Source organism: Parambassis ranga, chromosome 2, assembly GCF_900634625.1.
Source record: "Parambassis ranga chromosome 2, fParRan2.1, whole genome shotgun sequence".
NCBI lineage: Eukaryota > Metazoa > Chordata > Actinopteri > Ambassidae > Parambassis > Parambassis ranga.
In genome coordinates this window covers 23,022,457-23,039,995 of record NC_041023.1, presented here as the reverse complement: position 1 = coordinate 23,039,995, position 17,539 = coordinate 23,022,457, and the positions used below count along the sequence as shown (strand labels likewise).

Below are 17,539 nucleotides of genomic sequence, written 5' to 3'. Positions count from 1 at the left end.
GTCCTCCAAATTTTGGATCACTGTTTATAAAGCCTAGACACAGACTTCTTAAATGAACTCCTTCTACCTTAGGAAACAAATAATTTTGCGTCACTTCTTCATAACTTTACTGTTGCTTTTCAACTCCCCAGGACAGCAGTCAATTCTGACCCCACCCAGTATGCCGGTGATCCTCCTGGGGAAAACTTCAGCGTTGACCCATTGGAGGAGTTCACTTCCTGGTACCCTCCAGTGTGGTGTCAGGACACAGAACAGGAATACAGGCTGCAGGATGTGCCAACAGGCACACAGGCTTACCGGACGATCGCCAGCCTCTTCTACAAGGGCCTGTTTGAGTCCAAGGTGGACATTATCAGTATCCAGCAGGTGCAGAATCGGCTTCACTGGGACAAGTACCAAAGGTGTTAGCCTAATGAGTATTGACGGTGATTCCTGTCAATATTAACTCATCTATGATTTGTACTCCATCGTAACACTTGTACTTGTTCTACAGGCACAAGGCATACATGCAGAAGCAGCACTGCAAGTCTACGGAGCCTCTGGAAAGACACCTCTTCCATGGGACGACCAGAGAGGCCTCAGAGGACATCTGCCTCAACAACTTTGATCCCCGGCTGGCTGGAGTCAACGGAAATTCCTATGGCTTCGGCTCCTACTTCTCCATTAGTGCCTCTTATTCCCACATCTACTCAACAAAGTGGGCAAAGGATGAAGTGTGCCACATGTTCCTAGCCAAGGTCCTGGTGGGGAAGGTGACCACGGGGAAGAGCAACTACCGCCGTCCGCCGGTGCTGCCCACCTCGTCGACGGCACCTCAACGCCTCTACGACTCCTGCGTCGACAATGTGGAAGACCCGACCATGTTTGTAGTTTACGACAGCTGTCAGTGCTACCCGTACTACCTCATCAAGTACAAAGCTTTGCCACATGAGATCGAGATTTGATTAGCACAAGACGTTCAAAGAAAAACACCAGTATGTTAATTGCATCATCAAGTTCAGCTTGGCAGCAATAAGGAAGGTTCAACTGGTCGAATGCACTTGTTCAAAACATCTTTATTTTGGTTATGTACAGTTTTTTACATGGATGGAAACAGTCCTTTTTTTGTATCTCTCGAAACTGTTCGGAATCAAATTGTTTCTGAAAAACTGCTCGCTCAGTACATACATTCATGTTTTGGATATTGATCATCGGTGTAAATGCAGCCTGACTGTTCCTGGAATGTTTCTCTGCAGTAAAAGCAGCAGTGTTTCAAAATATTTTCTATAAATTCTTTCTTAGCATTACATAGCATAACATTTTTGTTTTTGTAGTGTGTGTAAAGGAGAAAAATCCAACTATAAATGGCAGTTATCTGTGATTTATTGATGACATAATCCCTTATAATTAGGCTTCCCTTATGATTTGAATTATTTAAAAAAAGGAGAGAAAGTGGTTTCACCTAAGGTCTTTAAAATGCTTTGTTACATGAGATACACAAATATGTGTATATGTCCATGAAAATATAATCTCTGTCAGCTTTATCATTATTTCGTGTCCTAAAAAGGACATTTTATCAACAGCAGAATCATCAATCAATAATATTAAGAGGGCACTCCTTCTCGTAAAATGTGCAATTGTAAAAATGTGGACTTGTAGAGTTTTCTTGAAGACGTTTCGCTGCTCATCCAAGCAGCTTCATCAGTTCTGTTTGGTGGGGAAACATGTGGAAACAAGTCCAGACGCCTTGCTTCAATCTTCTCTATGTATTATGACATGGATGACTGAGATTCTTCATCAACACACTATTGCTACAAGACTCACAAAACCACAGTCACAGGATAAAAAGGTGTTCACAAAAAAACAACAACATGAAGATGGGGCTGCTCTGAAGAACACACCTTCCACACAAGGCAACAAAACTGATAATGTTGAGATTAGTAAAATGAGTAGATGGCAGATTAAAACAAAGATGTAAACGAGGTTAAAAAACAAATGTAGTCACACCACTATAGTAGAGTCACAGGAAAAGAATGTATGGTAAAACTGTTCCTTTAATTTTTGGCCTGCAGGTGGCGCCAAAGCCTGTCTCCAGCACAGATGTGTTTTTTTTCCCCTTTTAGTCTGGACACAGCGGTAGCGATGTACCAACAGAGCAGCTGAGCCACCTGATCCCCTACGATGTGATGTTGCTTTCCAAGCAGCTTTGTTGTCAAAAAGAGTCGTAAAACTTGGTGGTTCATTCGCAGGCCAGCTTGCTGTCGAAGCTCGAGAGCCCGATGGCGAAGGCCTGAAGGGCGCACATGGGGTAGTTGTAGTCCAGAGTGAAGGTGTCTTCAGCCACTCGGCCAAACTGCATGACGATGTAGTCAGCTGAGGGGGAAAAGGAGTGGTGATGAAGGGACTGGGGGTTTTTCATTGACTCTGAAATCAATATGTCAATTTGGTTGAAATTTTAAATGAAAACGTAGAATAAAGTGGAATTGATGAAAATTCTGAGTTTTAGCTTTAATTTGGTCACACACGGTGCATTCGAGGACCACAGGAAAGCTCGGCGTCAGACACTTCTGTCTGTTTTCACAGGTTTACATGCATTTGTGAGTGTGGCAGGTCTGCCGGTGATACTTACGGTCATTGTCGTGAACTATCTGAAAGTTTTTGACTGAGGCCTGAGTGACGCGGCCGTGGAAGTTCAGCACGTACGACTGGGTGTCATCGTTCCACACTGGCGCCTTGTTGTGCAGCTCGATCAAGCTGTCCAGCGAATGATTCTGCCACCTGCTCAAAAGGCTCTCCTGCTCCTGTCACACAAATGGTGTCCCTTTAGTCACGCTATGGCTTCTCATAAATATAATACTAAAATGGCGATGAAGTGTATGGAGACTCACATTCTGAGGCCGAACAGGGACTCTCTCAAAGTTCATGTTCATGCCCGGGATGATGACAGTCATTTTACGAGGTCCTTTGAATCCAAGCACGTTGGTTTCCTGCTCAAAGTAACAGAGGGTTAATACAGTGAACACACAGGTGACACAATAAACACGCTCACTCACTTACGTAGCAGATGGCGGCCAGCTCTTGTCGTGTGTTGCTGTCTTCCAGCAGAGCCCCAGGGTTTTTGCAGGGATTGGTGCCGTTGTCATACACGGTGAATTTGGTGCCCATGAGGTTGGACCTGACACAGGTGGTAAAATGTTCACAAAAAGTTTTATGCGCTGGCAGCACTGTGGCTAAAAGGAAAGATATGCTATATGGACAAACGTATGTGGACACCCAGCCATTATACATGTGTGCTGGCCTCCATGTTTCTGGCTCACCCACCCATTCAGCATTTTTAAGTCTGATGAAGAGTGAGGACAGGCAGTTCCATAAACTGACCACCTATGTAACCACCTTGATGTGAAATGAACACATATTTAATGCTTGTGTGGCTCAGAAGGAGCGCAGTTGTACCTCAGCTTCCCGATGAAGCTCTCTCCCTCTCGTGACAGATCAGTGGCGTCCACAGAAATCAGGTAGTTGGATGTTTTACTCTTCTTCCTCTTCCTTCCTGCCAGCAAAAACACCTGCAGGGAAACAGTTTTAATTAAAGTGCCATGAAACAATTCTGATACATAACGTTTGGCTGATGCTCACCTTCTTGCCGTCCTCTCTCTCCAGGTGCATGAAGTAGGTCGGATACAGATTGCGGTCCATGCCCTTCTTATCCCGGCTGATCCGACATTTCACGGTGGTGCCACGTGGAGCTGGGCGCAGCACGAACTCCTCCAGATTCGCCACATCTGCGAATAAGCTGTCTGCTATGGCTGCTGGCATCACCGCCTCCTGAGTTGGAATAAAAACGTTCTGTGAGTCTAATCCACATTAAGAAATGAACAGGTGGATGAATCTACTCACTGGAACGTCTTTGAAGCTGGAAGCCGAGGCCGGCCGGGTGGAGTCTGTGTTAGGAGACAGAGATCGCGTCCGCTCTTCCTCTGTGTCATCCTCGTGCTCGCTGGATTCGTCGAAGTTCATACTTCCACACAGACCTGGAGAGAGACAGGGAGGCAGAGAGAGAGCTTTATGGAAACATGAAGGTCTGCTGAGAAAAACGATAGAAGAGGAAACTCTGACTGTGTGTGTGTGTATTTTACGCTACAAAAAGAATCTTAAGATATTTGATTCTTTCAGTTTTGGTTGAAAAGCGTCCCAGAGGGGGATTCAACATCTTTTTTTTTCAATGATGCAACACTAAAGAAATACTCGAAGCAACAAAAGAACTCCCTTTAACACTTCTCTCTGAATATTTAGCAGCTTCACAGATTCCAGCAAAAGATGACAAATGATGGCTGACCACCTCTGACTGTGTGAGACGTCTGTCTGTGATCATTGGATTTATCAAACAGGATGCAGCTTTAAATAAGTGTCAGAGTGGGTCTGCTGGGATGGAAACAGAATGTGTTTTTTCCCAAATCTGCAGTGATCGTCTGAATTTAACTCATAAATATAGTCACCTCACAGTAAGAAGGTTCCTGGTTCAATTCTGACTGAGGCCTTTCTGTGTGGAGTGTGCACATACTCCCTGTGTCTGTGTGGGTTTTCTCTGGGTACTCCGGCTTCCTCCTCCATTCTAAAGATGCGCTTGTTAGTTAACTGGTCACTTTAAATTGCCCGTAGGTGTGAATGTGAATGGTTGTTTGTCTGTATGTTGCCCTGCGATGGACTGGTGACCTGTCCAGGGTGTCCCCCACTTCTCACCTGTAGTTAACTGCACCTACATTTAATCTTTCATCACTGACTGTCTCACTAGCGCCCCTGTGAAACAGGAGGTTTTGAGAGTGGGCCTTCAGATAGAATCCATGTTACAAAGTTGTAATTTCTTCTTTAAATCTTTAGTTTCAGCCTCTTCAGGCTGATGATGGATGAAAAGCATGGAAAAAAGCACAAATTAGTCTCCCTGTTCATTGATACATTGATGAATACATTTCCTTTGACCTGGGAATGACTCTGACGACTTTCATGCTAAGGTGTTGGTAGGTGTAAGGAGTATAGTGTAAAGCATTGATCCACAGCACTACATTTACATCAGGGTTTTTAGAGGAGTGATTCCTGGGCATGCAGCTGCTCCTGAGAGAATGTGAGAACCATCATGTAATACAGACTAACACTGACTCTGGGGCTCCAATTAAATTTGTGTGAGCCTGCAGCTTACGAAATCAACCATCTGGAAAAGTCACAGAGGAATAAACAACAAAAGACGTTCATCCACATATGTAATATTAAATCTCACAGAAGCTGATTGGATATGAATGTATCTCAGCCTTTCCTATGATTTTTTTTGGTAATATCGGAGGACAGGGAGCCAAAAATACCTGCTGGAACTCCTGAGGACATGTTCCGCTGCTAAACCGGACTGACATTAACAATGCATTATTGAGACGGACAGTGACATTTGCTGCTGCGACATCGTCACAATAAAGACTCACAAAAAGATCTGACAACTAAGAGCAGCCCACAACCCTTTAAAGAGTCCATTCAAACAATAAGTGGAGATAATGCAGCAGTTGCTGTTGCTCCGTGTCTGTAACACTGAATTGTCTTTTGCCAGCCGGCTGGTGTAGGGTTGTAATGATGCCACAGATGAGCACTGCAGCGTGAACAATGCCCTGGCCTATTATAAAATGATCATTTCTCATGCGTCACCATCAGTCACGCCAGCTGCTCTATACACAGCAGCAGAGGCGGAGCGCTCAGAACTGGTTTTTTAGTTAATAAAACAGCATCACAGGATTTATCAGAGACAGATAAGCTATAGCTATACTGCCCCATTCGCCTGGTTGATCATAACGATAGTGTCACATACATCAATGTCTCTTCAGTAGACGGCACAATAATATCCACAAGTTCATCAACTGATAAGGCTTTAAAATTAAATATCAGCATCAGCCCAAATTAATCAAACCTGTGCATATATCAATGGTGCCTCCATCAGCCACACCTGTGCAGCAGCTGATCATCAGTGAAGCTATAATACCAGCACCTATAAGCTCTGTGTGTTTGACCACTGATCATCTGTGTTTGCTCCCTTTTCTTTCCTGTTTTCTCTCTCTGACTACCTGATGGTGTATTTTCAGTTTGTTCAAGTGGTGTGTTTTTGTTTGACCGTGCAGGTCCTAACACCCTGGTTCCCTTTTCCTAATATTTTAACTTTTCAAGTATCAGTTAATGAACGTGTTTGAGTTTTGGAAATGTTTTTTTGGTTTTTAGCAGCTCTGCAGTATCATAGCTATGTTGGCACATGAGTAGCGCCCACTGTGGCTGTTACATTTGACTGTAGAGCTGTTTTCACACATGTAGGAGCTCACAGCAGGAGACTGTACACAGCAGACATGCTCCTACTACTACTATTGTGCTGCTTGAGGTGCATATGGAGAAGATTACGCCCCCCCCCACACACACACACACAACATAAAAGAATGGGAAGTATCTCTCCTTCACTCACCTTGTTTCTGCAGCAGCTCATGGATGTCTGTCTTGGGCTCCAGCAGAGTCTCAGTGTCCCCGTCTCTCTCAGGCTCCTCTGAAGCAGGGGACTGAGGCTGAGGCTGAGACTGAGACTCAGGCTGAGGCTGTGGCTGTGGCTTAGGCTGAGACTGAGACTGGGGGGACTGACTCACTGACAAGATCTGGATCTTCATTCCCAGATCCGGGGCCTCAGAGCCCAGGAAAGCCGCAGGGCCGTCAATACCTAAAACAACAAGTAGGAAGGCAGAGAGCGATTACCTTGGGTGGACTTCTCTAATGATGTGCTAATTACACAGAGTGGGACAGGAACTTAATTAGCTCGCCTGAGGCGTTGTCAAGTTCTATTAAGAACCTTTATTACATACCTGAAATATGAGTCCTGTTAAACTTTTCTAAACTCTGCCATGTGCAGTAATATAAATAGAATACAGCCAATTTGTCTTTATAAGGGATTGTGTGATGGAAAAAAACATTACCATCTATGATGACATCATTGGTGACGCTGTTTTGCGACTCCACAAGCGGGGCCTGCTCCTCGCCACGTCGTGTCCTGGAGCGCCGTGGGCGGGCCTCAGTGTTAGGTTGGACCATGAGCGGTTCCTGGCGCTTCCTCCTTTGTTTCTGTTCCAGCAGCGCCCTCTGTTGACCAAACAGGGGAACGGGATTAGCACAGCATAACTTTTTACTGTACAGATCTGGAGAAGATTAAAGGAGAATTCAGCTCAAACATCCTTTTAGTATATTTATCATAGCCACTTTATTGGAATGTCTAAACTCCTGACTATGACCATGCTTTAGAGTATAGAATAAAATCGCCCTCTCACCACGGAAAAAACTGTCAGTGTGGGGAGGGCAGCCGTGCATGTATTATGCAAGCGCACTAATTAGCGAGAGCCAAATGGACAACAACAAGTCCTGTTTAGTGATGCTGCTTAGTGAGCTGGAAGAGACCGGGAAGCCTCATCTCGTATTATTTGCTGGACCATCAGTCATTGTGTTCGCAGCGAGAAGGGAAAAAGAGGATTCTAGGAAATCACTGTTTTCTCCTCTTTTGTGCAACATCTGCTAACACTGCTATAATAAAAAGATTTATCATTTCAAAAGTGGACCACGATTGTTCAGTTTATGGCTATAAATGAATAAAACATGAAGTGGAATTAGCATATGAACATCACTATTGTTCAAGATACAAAACAACAGTGTGATCAAGTCTTTTATCGAGGAATTGATTATTAATTTGACATCAGAATGAAAAGGTGATGAGATAAACTATGTGGACAAAAGTAAATGGACATAGTTATTCAATCGATATATATATCCTGACACTTTCTGGACAAACCAAAGAAAAATGTATTGAAAAAGTGCCTGTTGTTGCCATTTTAGAGCCCAAAATCAGGACTTTATCAGATCACAAAAAGCTCAAACAAACGATCTTCCCAGTTTGTTATCTGGATTTGAACCTTACCCGCAACGCGTGACCTCATCATCCCTAATCAGACAAATGCTGATTAGACTGGACAGGAAACCAGAAAAAATGGAGGTCAACAGACATGTATAATGGCTGGGCGTCCACATATTTTTCTCCACATAGTGTAAGTCTGAGCCGAAGTTTGTTTTTGTCTTCCATTGAGCTATTTTCAGCCAGCCCATTGTAATATTCAATTCTTTTGTAAAGACATGGCATTTTCAGATCAGGATGTGACTTCATTCTTAGCAATCACAATCCTGCCTGCGTCAGCCAAAACACAGGAAAAAAATGGAACAAAGTATGTGGATTAAACAGGCATCGACTTTTAGAAAAGCTTTCTTTTCTAATACCACCACAAAGAGATGAATTTAAACATTTATATAAATCAAAAACTACAAACCCGTTCCATTGATATCATGAAAAAAGAGAAGGAAAAGTTTCTCTACAGAAAAAACATCACAGATTCCATTTTTTATCAAGTCCGATAACGATTTGTTCTTCCACAGAAAGACGCGCTTCTGCTGGGTAATGACTCGGTCCCCCTGCTCCTCATTCCACCCTCTGCAGCTCCGAGAGTCAATAAACCAACAGCTTCCTCTGCACTACAGTATGTGGCCCGGTCTATCTTACAGTGCCAGAGTATGTGAGTGTATCTGTGTGTGTGTGTGCACAGTCACCACCGCTAACTGAATCAGCAGTCATTAGCACTCAAACAGAAAAGAGAGGGAGAGAGAGAGAGAGAGAGAGAGAGAAGCACTATGTGAGAAAGTATCAGTGTAGCTTTCCTTTAAATATTTGACTAAAACTAAATTCAGTTTTTTATAACCTGTCCTGCACCTGATCCCCTCTTGTCCTCACAAGTTATGTAAGAACACACAACTCTCCAGAGAGGTTGTTTGGACTCCAGCACCACACACACACATACACATACACAAATACAAACAGCCCCCACACTAAATCCTCCTCTCTCTTTGAACTCACTCAGGCTGGCCCCCCTCTTGTTTTCCTTCTGTCTAATGTATGAGATAGTGGGCTTCCAGCTTAAATCAAAGCCCTACAACCGCAGCTCTGCGGCAAGGTTTGGAGATCAAGCTTCTTATACAGGAGGAGAAGATAAAAAAAGGTGCTAGATAAAAGGAAAGGCTTTGTTAAAATCTGTGAAAACCAGAAGCTTGTTCAAACCAAAATGCAGCCTGCATGGAGCTCATCAGACAGATGCTATGAGCTGCTTCAGAGTAAAAAAACACAGAAATGTGAATGTAGTTCACTTCCCCACCTGTTTCTCCAGCTTCTGTTGCATGAGGCTTGAACTGTCATCTTCAATTCCACTGCAGAGAAGAGGAGAAGGACATGAATTTACACAGTCTTTTCTGTTATGAAACCAGTAGAGGGCATCACTGCAGCTGGATTAATTACGGATTAAGACTTTCTACCAGAGTCTATCCACAGAGAGCCTGGCCATCTTCTGACGATGCTTTGGCTGCAGTTAGGTAAAAGAGTAAGAGTACCATATTTCCCGGACTATAAGTCACACATCCTTTGGCTTGGTATGGGCTTATACTCAGGTGCAACTTATAATATACAATTAGTTAGCCTTGTGTCCTGACGTCCCATTACAAATATCATGGTAGCTGTTCTGTCCCTCTCCTGACGGTTCTCTTCACCTCCAGCTTGTCCACACTTTGCATTCCAAGCATAGGTGACCACACGTTCATGGAACTTGTGCTTGCAGCTGAGCCTCAGACCTCACCTGGCAACAAGGAATTCTAATTTCTGATTGGTCGACAGGTCGCTAATTTCTAGACATTTCTCCGCGTGAGGACTTGTATGTGTGTGTCACTCTCAATGCCCTACAGCCGTACCACTTAAGTCAAGAGGAATTCAAGAGGCAACGGTACGCTAAAATGTAGTGATTTGCGCTGGCCCGCTGGTGCGACTAATAGTCCGGTGCGACTTATAGTCCGGAAACTGCGGTACATAGAAGTAAATTACAAAAATCTTTATTTATACCTTCTAAAAAAATAATAATGCACTATATTATTTGTTTGATGCCTTTTGCGTTTCAGAGCTCTTTAGAATTCTATTCATTCTGGACTATATAGTGAGACACGAAACTAACATCTGCAGTTCCTTGAATGGCCACTTGAGGCTGGCACCAAAAGTAAAATGAATGAATCCCCACAGACTGGTGTTATAGGCAAGTTTAAGTTAACCGGGGTGACTCAGATGGCCACCACACTTATCTTTGAGAGGTAGCATAATTAATTAATAATAATTAATTTATAATAATACATGAGTTTAGTAGCAATATTGGAATTAATCAGCCATGCAGAGAGATTAGAATACTCAGGATCTAAAACACTCGTTCTCTGAAAATAAAAGGGAAACAGGACAATGCTCCAGCTGGGAGAATGCCCTGCAGTCTGGGGCCTCTGGGCATTTACCTTGGACACCTCTCTGGAGGGACTGGGCCCATGTTGCTTAGCTACAGTGAGAAAAGAGAAGGGCAACAGCAGGAGTCAGCGACCTTACAGCGGCTCTACTCCTTTCTCTCTCAGGCTGATGTAATGTGTGGGTCACTGACTCCATTTCTCATATCTCTTCCTGTCGAGTAAATCCTTAAATACCACTTGCTCTGCTGGGCTGGAATGACTTTTTCATAGAGACGGATTAAGGCTATCTCAGCTCATCAGATATCCTCAGCCTCTATTTCCATCTCCTTCAGCCACTCAGCTGTAGGTGATGACACACACACATACGAGTTAAGGACCTCTAGCTCACTGCAGGCTCATCTCCGAGTGCCAAAAGGTGAAGAGCGCTGGAAACTAATTTACCACAAAAAAAGCTCCTGTTCACACTATTATAAAACATCCTCTGCTGCTGATGCACAGCTTTGACTCATGATCTGGCTACCCTGTGTGAAAGTTAGTCATCTCACACCGGTGTGTCATACAATCACTGATGAAGCCTTCTCTAAATGTCCCTGGTTGTTGACACTGCCTAGCAGATGGGTCCCCCGGGAGGCCTTTACAGCACCTGTGGGCAGGTGCTGGTGACAGAGAGTGGAGACTGGCTGTAGTTTTTAATTACACATAGTGTCATACAGGAAAGTGATGACAGATGTAGGTGACCTGACCTGGGATGAGTCATTAGGAAGTTTACAAAAAAGACTGCATCTAGTTTATCACATCTCTTATTTATAATGCACACTTCTATTTTCTGCCATTAGCAGTGTTGTTTCTGTGTGTTAACTGCTGAAAAAGTGCTGTCTATATGACATTAGAGCTTGATTGTTGTCCACCCTGAGGTAAGCTTTTGAGAATATTTTGCCTGGGGACCTTTTTATGACTGCTTACACAAAGCAGAGCGCAAAAGTGGCAGCAGAAGGTGGAGCACACTGTTCGTAGCCCAGAGAGCAATCATAGCAAATAGTGTGTCTACTCCCACTGCAATAATATGTGCCATCATGAGGGGCCGTCAAGTTATTGATACAAAACCTGTCATTTGAATCTCTTTGGGTGACTTAATACAATTTTTATGACTTTGTATTTAGCCTAAATAATATGCTAATTAGACCCAATAACCTTCATATACAGGTGGACCAGTGACCACAAATAGCTCTGTGATACCTTTGATGACAGCTAGCAACCTGCACACCCTCACCTGTCACTCCAAGTGACTACACCATTATTTATGTATACCTTTACGTCATATTTATAAGCCAAAAAAAATAGATAAAAATGATTTTGTAAAATCAGAGTGTAAACATACTATTGAATCAAGCCTCACACCTGAGCTGCTGTCATTCTGTAAATGATTGTGTGTGAGTCTGGAGTGCATATTTTGGTTTACCTTGCTGTTGAGTTTGAGGAGAAGCTGGCAGAACTGGAGGGTCTTCTGGGTGAAATTGGACAGCCAGAGCGGTCAGTGTGGGAGGAGAAATAGAGAAATAAACTTAGAACAAAAACTAGCAACAATTTCAACACAATAAGTTATATTTAAATTAGGCGGAGAGCCATCATCTGATCAAGCTAACTGGAGGACAGATGCAGACCAAGTGCAATGTAACACTTTATTTTGCTGAGGATCAAGCAAGTGTAATCTACCATCAATCTTTTTGTAAAACACAAACACAGTTCCAGCGTGCCTCATAGCAGCTGTGAGTGATCAATGTTTCATTACTCCATCACAGCTTAGGTGACAAGTAAAGGACACGCCACTGTTGTCAGACCAAGGTAACCATGGAGATCCTGGCTCCTTCAACAGCACACCTCCAGCAGCATTGATTAAAAACCTGCAGCCAGTTCTTGTAGCTCTGCTTTAATTGGAAGCCTTTAGCACTGTGTTGCAAAGATTTACACACCATCGAGGAGAGGGGGAGGTTAATACAGGCCGGGAAACTGTTATGGCGCTGCAGATCAAAATCTAAATATTTACTCAGACAACACTTGGTCTGACGTCTGTCAGGAGACTGGTATTAAATGTGCAGTGCATGCACCTGAATTGCTGGCCCTATGTCATCATACAAGAAGAGGACACTGTAAAAGCTCCTAAAAACTGCATAACATTAACCACAGGAAGCGTATTATCATTTTGACAGTTGTTCATTTTAATTAAAAGCTTTCCACTGTTCCACTTCAAAAAGAAATTTGAAAGTTGAATGAGCTGAACTTCATTTCTGCCACAGGCGAATCGGAGCTTCCAACTTAGGAGAGGGTACAGAAGAAAATGAGGGCTGATAAGATTAAAAGCTTAATTCCCTGTGGGTCTGCACATAGAAGCCAGAGAAAAGGACAATTATAAGAAAATGTATGCATGAAAAACAAGTAGTGTGTGCCTTCAATCAGCATGTATCTGGGCAGTCTCTTGGCCTAAATACTACCCCTGTTTAATACCTAAGGGTGACCCCACACTTGGCAGGTTTGGTTGATTGTGCTGTGCTTCATTTTGAACACACATCAAACAGGAAAGGTGGGTCTTGACCAAAAACACCTAAATAATCCACCTACAGGATGCTCTGTAGCTGTAGCTGTGTGTTTTGTTCCCTCTGTTGCTCCTTTACACCTGTCCCCCTGCGTTGGTGTCATGGCAACAGTCTGTCCGCGACACCCGCTGGTTAAATTGTTGGACCAATCAGCAAGAGGCCCGGTACTTTTAGGGAAGACGCCCGCGTTCTTCCTTCTGGGATGATTGCGTTGCTGTATGCAATTTTCCCCCATGTGCCACTTGTTTTCTGTACTGACTGTTACTGTGTTTCTAATTATAAGCCGCTAGTGTTACGCTGAGGTAGGTTATGATTCTTTCTGCTTTAGCAAAGATACAACCAAGGAGCACTGAGGAACAGTGACGCTAAAGTCAGCCCTACGTTCCTACAGTTGAAAAACACCTATAGAAGGCAGCACAAAGCCAATACTGTCCAGAAAAAAAAGTTAAAACCACATGCAGTGCATTGAACATGCAAACTGCTAAACTACAGTGCACAAATGTGAACAGATGTTTGACAAAAATGGGATCCAAAAAGTGGATACACTCAGAATGAAATAAGCTTAGAATCTACACATTGGTGAGTTTGACATGGAAAACGCTAGCAAGAAACATTTAGCTTTTTCAGTAATCAGCTGGATGAATATTCTGAGCAAGCTGTTAGTTACATGAGTGCTCTAATCCAGGAGATGGAGAAAAAAAACCCACACACGTAAATCACCAACTCTGGTTACAGCACACACAGCCACGGAGCTCTGAATAAGTAACGACATGGTGCCAGAAACATGAGCGAGAGGCACATCTTGACTGCAGGTTAGTCATTCAGAAAGGATGGGGCTACAAGAAACAGTGTGGTAATGTTGACTGCTGCCCTGAAAAAAAGGCCAAACTCAAATCTCCGAGACAGCTTAGAGTAGAACACAAACAGATCAAGAGTCTTGAAGGCCACACAGCAAGCAAGACTATTCAACAAGATCCTGACACAATGTCTGTGCAGCTACCTGTATGACCAGCGACTGTAGACAGGCTGAGACCCCTCAGTCTTTACAGTGTCCATGGATGCAGCTGCAGGAATGCTCGTCTACGGCTCTGCTGCGGTATCATGAAAATCTTCATTCGAGTGTTTCCTTGAGCGGCCTTACCCAACACAGTGAGCCCTGCAGTCTCAGAGATCTCTGCTATTATGTCACTGAGAAAGAGTAGCTATGTCCCACCCAGGGGAGTGACAGCTAGCAGTGCTGTTACCATGACTTCACACTTCAGACAACACACATGGATCCTTCCAGGGATAGGTACGAGAGTCCTGAATGCCAAAGATCAGCCAGGAACAGAGACCAAAAAAAACTTCAGTGCAGTTTGACTGGAAATGTATCTTAAAATATCTGTCTGACCTGTCACTCTTACAAGAGTTCCCTTATTTTCCAGTAACTTTCTGTAGCTCATTTGCTCTGACTCATTGGGGGGGGCTACTGCACATCAAATGATATGCAATATTGAAAGTTATTGGTCTTTAAATAGTCCAAAAATTGAATAACTGTGTGTCTGGACAGGATATTCTAGTCTGTATCTATCATTGCAAAAAGGTTACTCAATAAAATGAGACCTACAGATTAGCCAGTCTAAAAACAGATACGTGTGGGGACCTTAATCTAGTTGCTAGGAAACTACAGGCTACTGTTTTTTTCTGCACCTTTTTGCAAATGTGAGTGTGTATGAGAGAGAGAGAGAAAAAAATCCCAAGGAAAATGAGGAGCATGTTGTGTATGTTTTGTCCAGAGAGACCTTGGTAAAATGGCACACAAGTCAACTGATGATGAGTGGGGGAATCGCTCACCAGAGGGAGTAATTATCCAACTGAAAACAAATAATGGAAATAAGCGGTAAGAGTGGATAATAATACTATTTCCCTATGGGGATTCGAGGTGACACACTCAACTCGTAGCTCCCCAGCTTTGCTTTGTTTAAGGGTAAAGAAATGTAAACAAAACAAATAAGAATGAAGTGTACACATTACAAATACCAGAAATGTTTTTAACGTGGACTATCCTGGCCAGCTGGGCCGTGTGTGTTTGGAATACACCGGAGAGCCGCAGTAAATCATGTCTAAACCACAAGCCGTGCTCATAGCTGCAGAAGTTGACCACTGAGAATTTTAGAAATGAGTGATTTATAATAGTGGTGCAACAATGTTCAACTGAGATGACTTGCTAATTTTCTGTAATTTTTTGTCATATGAATTCCTGTGAGTCACATGCATTTCAGTGCTTTGGTAGATTTTCCACACAGTTTGATGTCAACAGGTTTTTTTTTAGTATTTCTGTTGGTAATTATAAGTGCAGCCTAAAGAAATTTGACCATACTAGTCTCTGTTTGCAACCCAAGGAGGTCCACAGGGACAGCAGCACTAGAGCAACACTAGAGGAGGCTGCTTTCTCTTAAAGCATGATGAAAAAAGTGGGCATTCAAACTGTTGAATTGAATGTGTGGAGACACTGGTGAGGAGACAACTGACCATTTCATCCATGTGGATTTGAATGTTTACTTATTCACCTGATATGCCCCCTCAGTCTAATTCCTATTCTCAAATACAAAGAAAGGGTTTAGTAGTTGCCATTTTGACACTTATGCATGAACTACATTCTGGAGCTCTAAGATGGCAGTTTTTAGAAAGATGTGATTCTGTTCTTCTACTTTTTGTACTCAAACATATCAATTAACCCCTCATACAGCTATCTATGACTTGAAATTATTTAGAGAGCCTTTTTTTGACAGCTGCATTAGTGATGTGTTTCTCAATCAGTGCAAATAAAACACTTTCCTGTGGTTAGCATCTGTCAGAACGAGCAGCCTAGACAGTTTTAATCTTTACCTTCCAGCTGTGGAGTCTAACACCACAGCACAACAAACAACCACAAAACTTCACCAGCCTCCCACTTTCAACACCTCGCTCATGTAAGTACTGCGGCGCACCATCACATTGTTGACGCCGTTATGAAAACTGTCACTCGTCAAATGTGTCATCGCTGCGAGCAGAATCTGGGACTTGTGACTGTTTAATGCTGCCAAGTGACTCAACCGTCAGCAGTTAAACAGAAATGGGAGCAAATACTAAAGGTCAGCTGTTAAATATTTAATTCTAAATAATAAATACAGAAATAATGACAGCAGTACTCTGAGACAAAGCTCCATATTCAGTCTTATTTCGGAGGTTGATCATTACAAATGTTGAGTCAGCCATCTGTTAACTTTAAGACAAAACTGTCAGAGCAGAGTGCACCCCATCTGGTGTGATCATCAGGGATGAGTCTGCTGCTGTGGTTCACATTTTGTTTTACAAAATCACAGCATTTCTTCCACACTAACTAAAGCCATGCATTAGACAATGTAACAAATATATTCCTGGATACAGCAACACTCGTTGTAAGCCTGCAGTAACCAAGCATCATATCCATGATGGTAATCAGAGTGGCACTGTAACAGGAAAGGGTGGGAGCTGTGTTTGATTTTAATCATCCTGCATTAAAAAAAGGGAAGATCAGGGCTCTGGTGCTTGAAACTGCATTTTAGTAGCTTCCATTAGACAGACACAATTATGTATTAACCCTTAACACTACATATGTTTGCAAGTATGTAGCACAATCTGTATGTAAAATGGATATTTTGCATTTACTGACTGACATAATTAGCTGTGTTCGGACATGCTCAGACATGACGTGCAAACATTTTTCCTCTGTATGCAATCCTAGTGAGCGCTCTGAAAGATCTCACAGTCAAATACATATGTAGGCTATTTAACCTGTTTGTAATACAGAAAAAAGCCTGGTCCTAAAAATACAAAGAGCTTTCAGGCCCTCTATGGATTTAATAAATAAAGAATGCGCGCTTATTACATAACAATGTGACTAAATACTTTGCTTTACCAGTATATTAAACGTTAGCTACGTGTGTTTGATGTTTTTCCCACATGATCGATCCCTTTTCAGCGGATCTGTTGAAGCGATTTCTCTACCGTAGCATCACGACTATTCGCTCCCGCAGCGACCCCGCCGTCCAACAACACACATTCGTGGTGAAAAATGAGAACACTACGCTGTAATTTCTGTGTTTATACGCCAGCGGTGGAATGTTAACGCTAGCTTGTTAGAAGCTAACGCTAGCTGCCTCCTCTCTGTCCGTGCTGTATGCAGTTATAAAAAAAGTTATGGGCGACATAGTTAAGTTTTTCGGTTCGGAAGAAAAACGTAACTGAGACGGTTAGCTTCTTTTTCTCACACCTAACGGAACAAGTAACACAACAGTGCGTGTAAGGTTATGTTTTATTCTCACCTTATGCTGTAATAACTCATGTTTATCCACGGTTGCTAAGGAAGATCCTCGTGAGGTAGGTAGAGCACTTTTTTGTGAGGAGAGAACTCCCGTTGCTAGGTCCCTAGTTACGGAGCGCACTAAGACCGATCATTCTCATTGGCCCGTAAGGATTTTACGTGTAACCTGATTGGCGGAAATCCTACATAGGGGCGGGACATGTATGGGAAAGCGAAGCGCATTTCTCTTTCTCCTCTCGCTTTATTCAAAGTAACTGGGCAGTAATAAACTGTTAAT

General features: G+C 43.0%; 1 protein-coding gene across 3 annotated transcripts; it reads right to left on the bottom strand.

Annotated features, from left to right (window-relative positions):
• Positions 1-1,037: 1,037 nt before the first annotated feature.
• On the bottom strand, positions 1,038-17,360 carry tulp3 (TUB like protein 3). Of its 3 annotated transcripts, none has more exons than XM_028400419.1 (12): positions 17,264-17,360; positions 11,807-11,848; positions 9,231-9,282; positions 6,963-7,125; positions 6,464-6,709; positions 3,877-4,010; positions 3,616-3,804; positions 3,433-3,545; positions 3,037-3,154; positions 2,868-2,966; positions 2,609-2,780; positions 1,038-2,352 (listed from the first exon to the last, which is right to left on the bottom strand). In XM_028400419.1, the coding sequence occupies exons 1-12, from the start codon at positions 17,281-17,283 to the stop codon at positions 2,219-2,221; spliced, it is 1,482 nt and encodes a 493-aa protein (XP_028256220.1). In that variant the 5' UTR covers positions 17,284-17,360; the 3' UTR covers positions 1,038-2,218. The 3 variants fall into 3 exon arrangements, with proteins under 3 accessions (XP_028256220.1, XP_028256219.1, XP_028256221.1); XM_028400418.1 differs by having other exon boundaries at positions 11,807-11,851; positions 17,264-17,320; XM_028400420.1 differs by lacking the exons at positions 9,231-9,282; positions 11,807-11,848; positions 17,264-17,360 and adding an exon at positions 8,355-8,544.
• Positions 17,361-17,539: the final 179 nt, after the last annotated feature.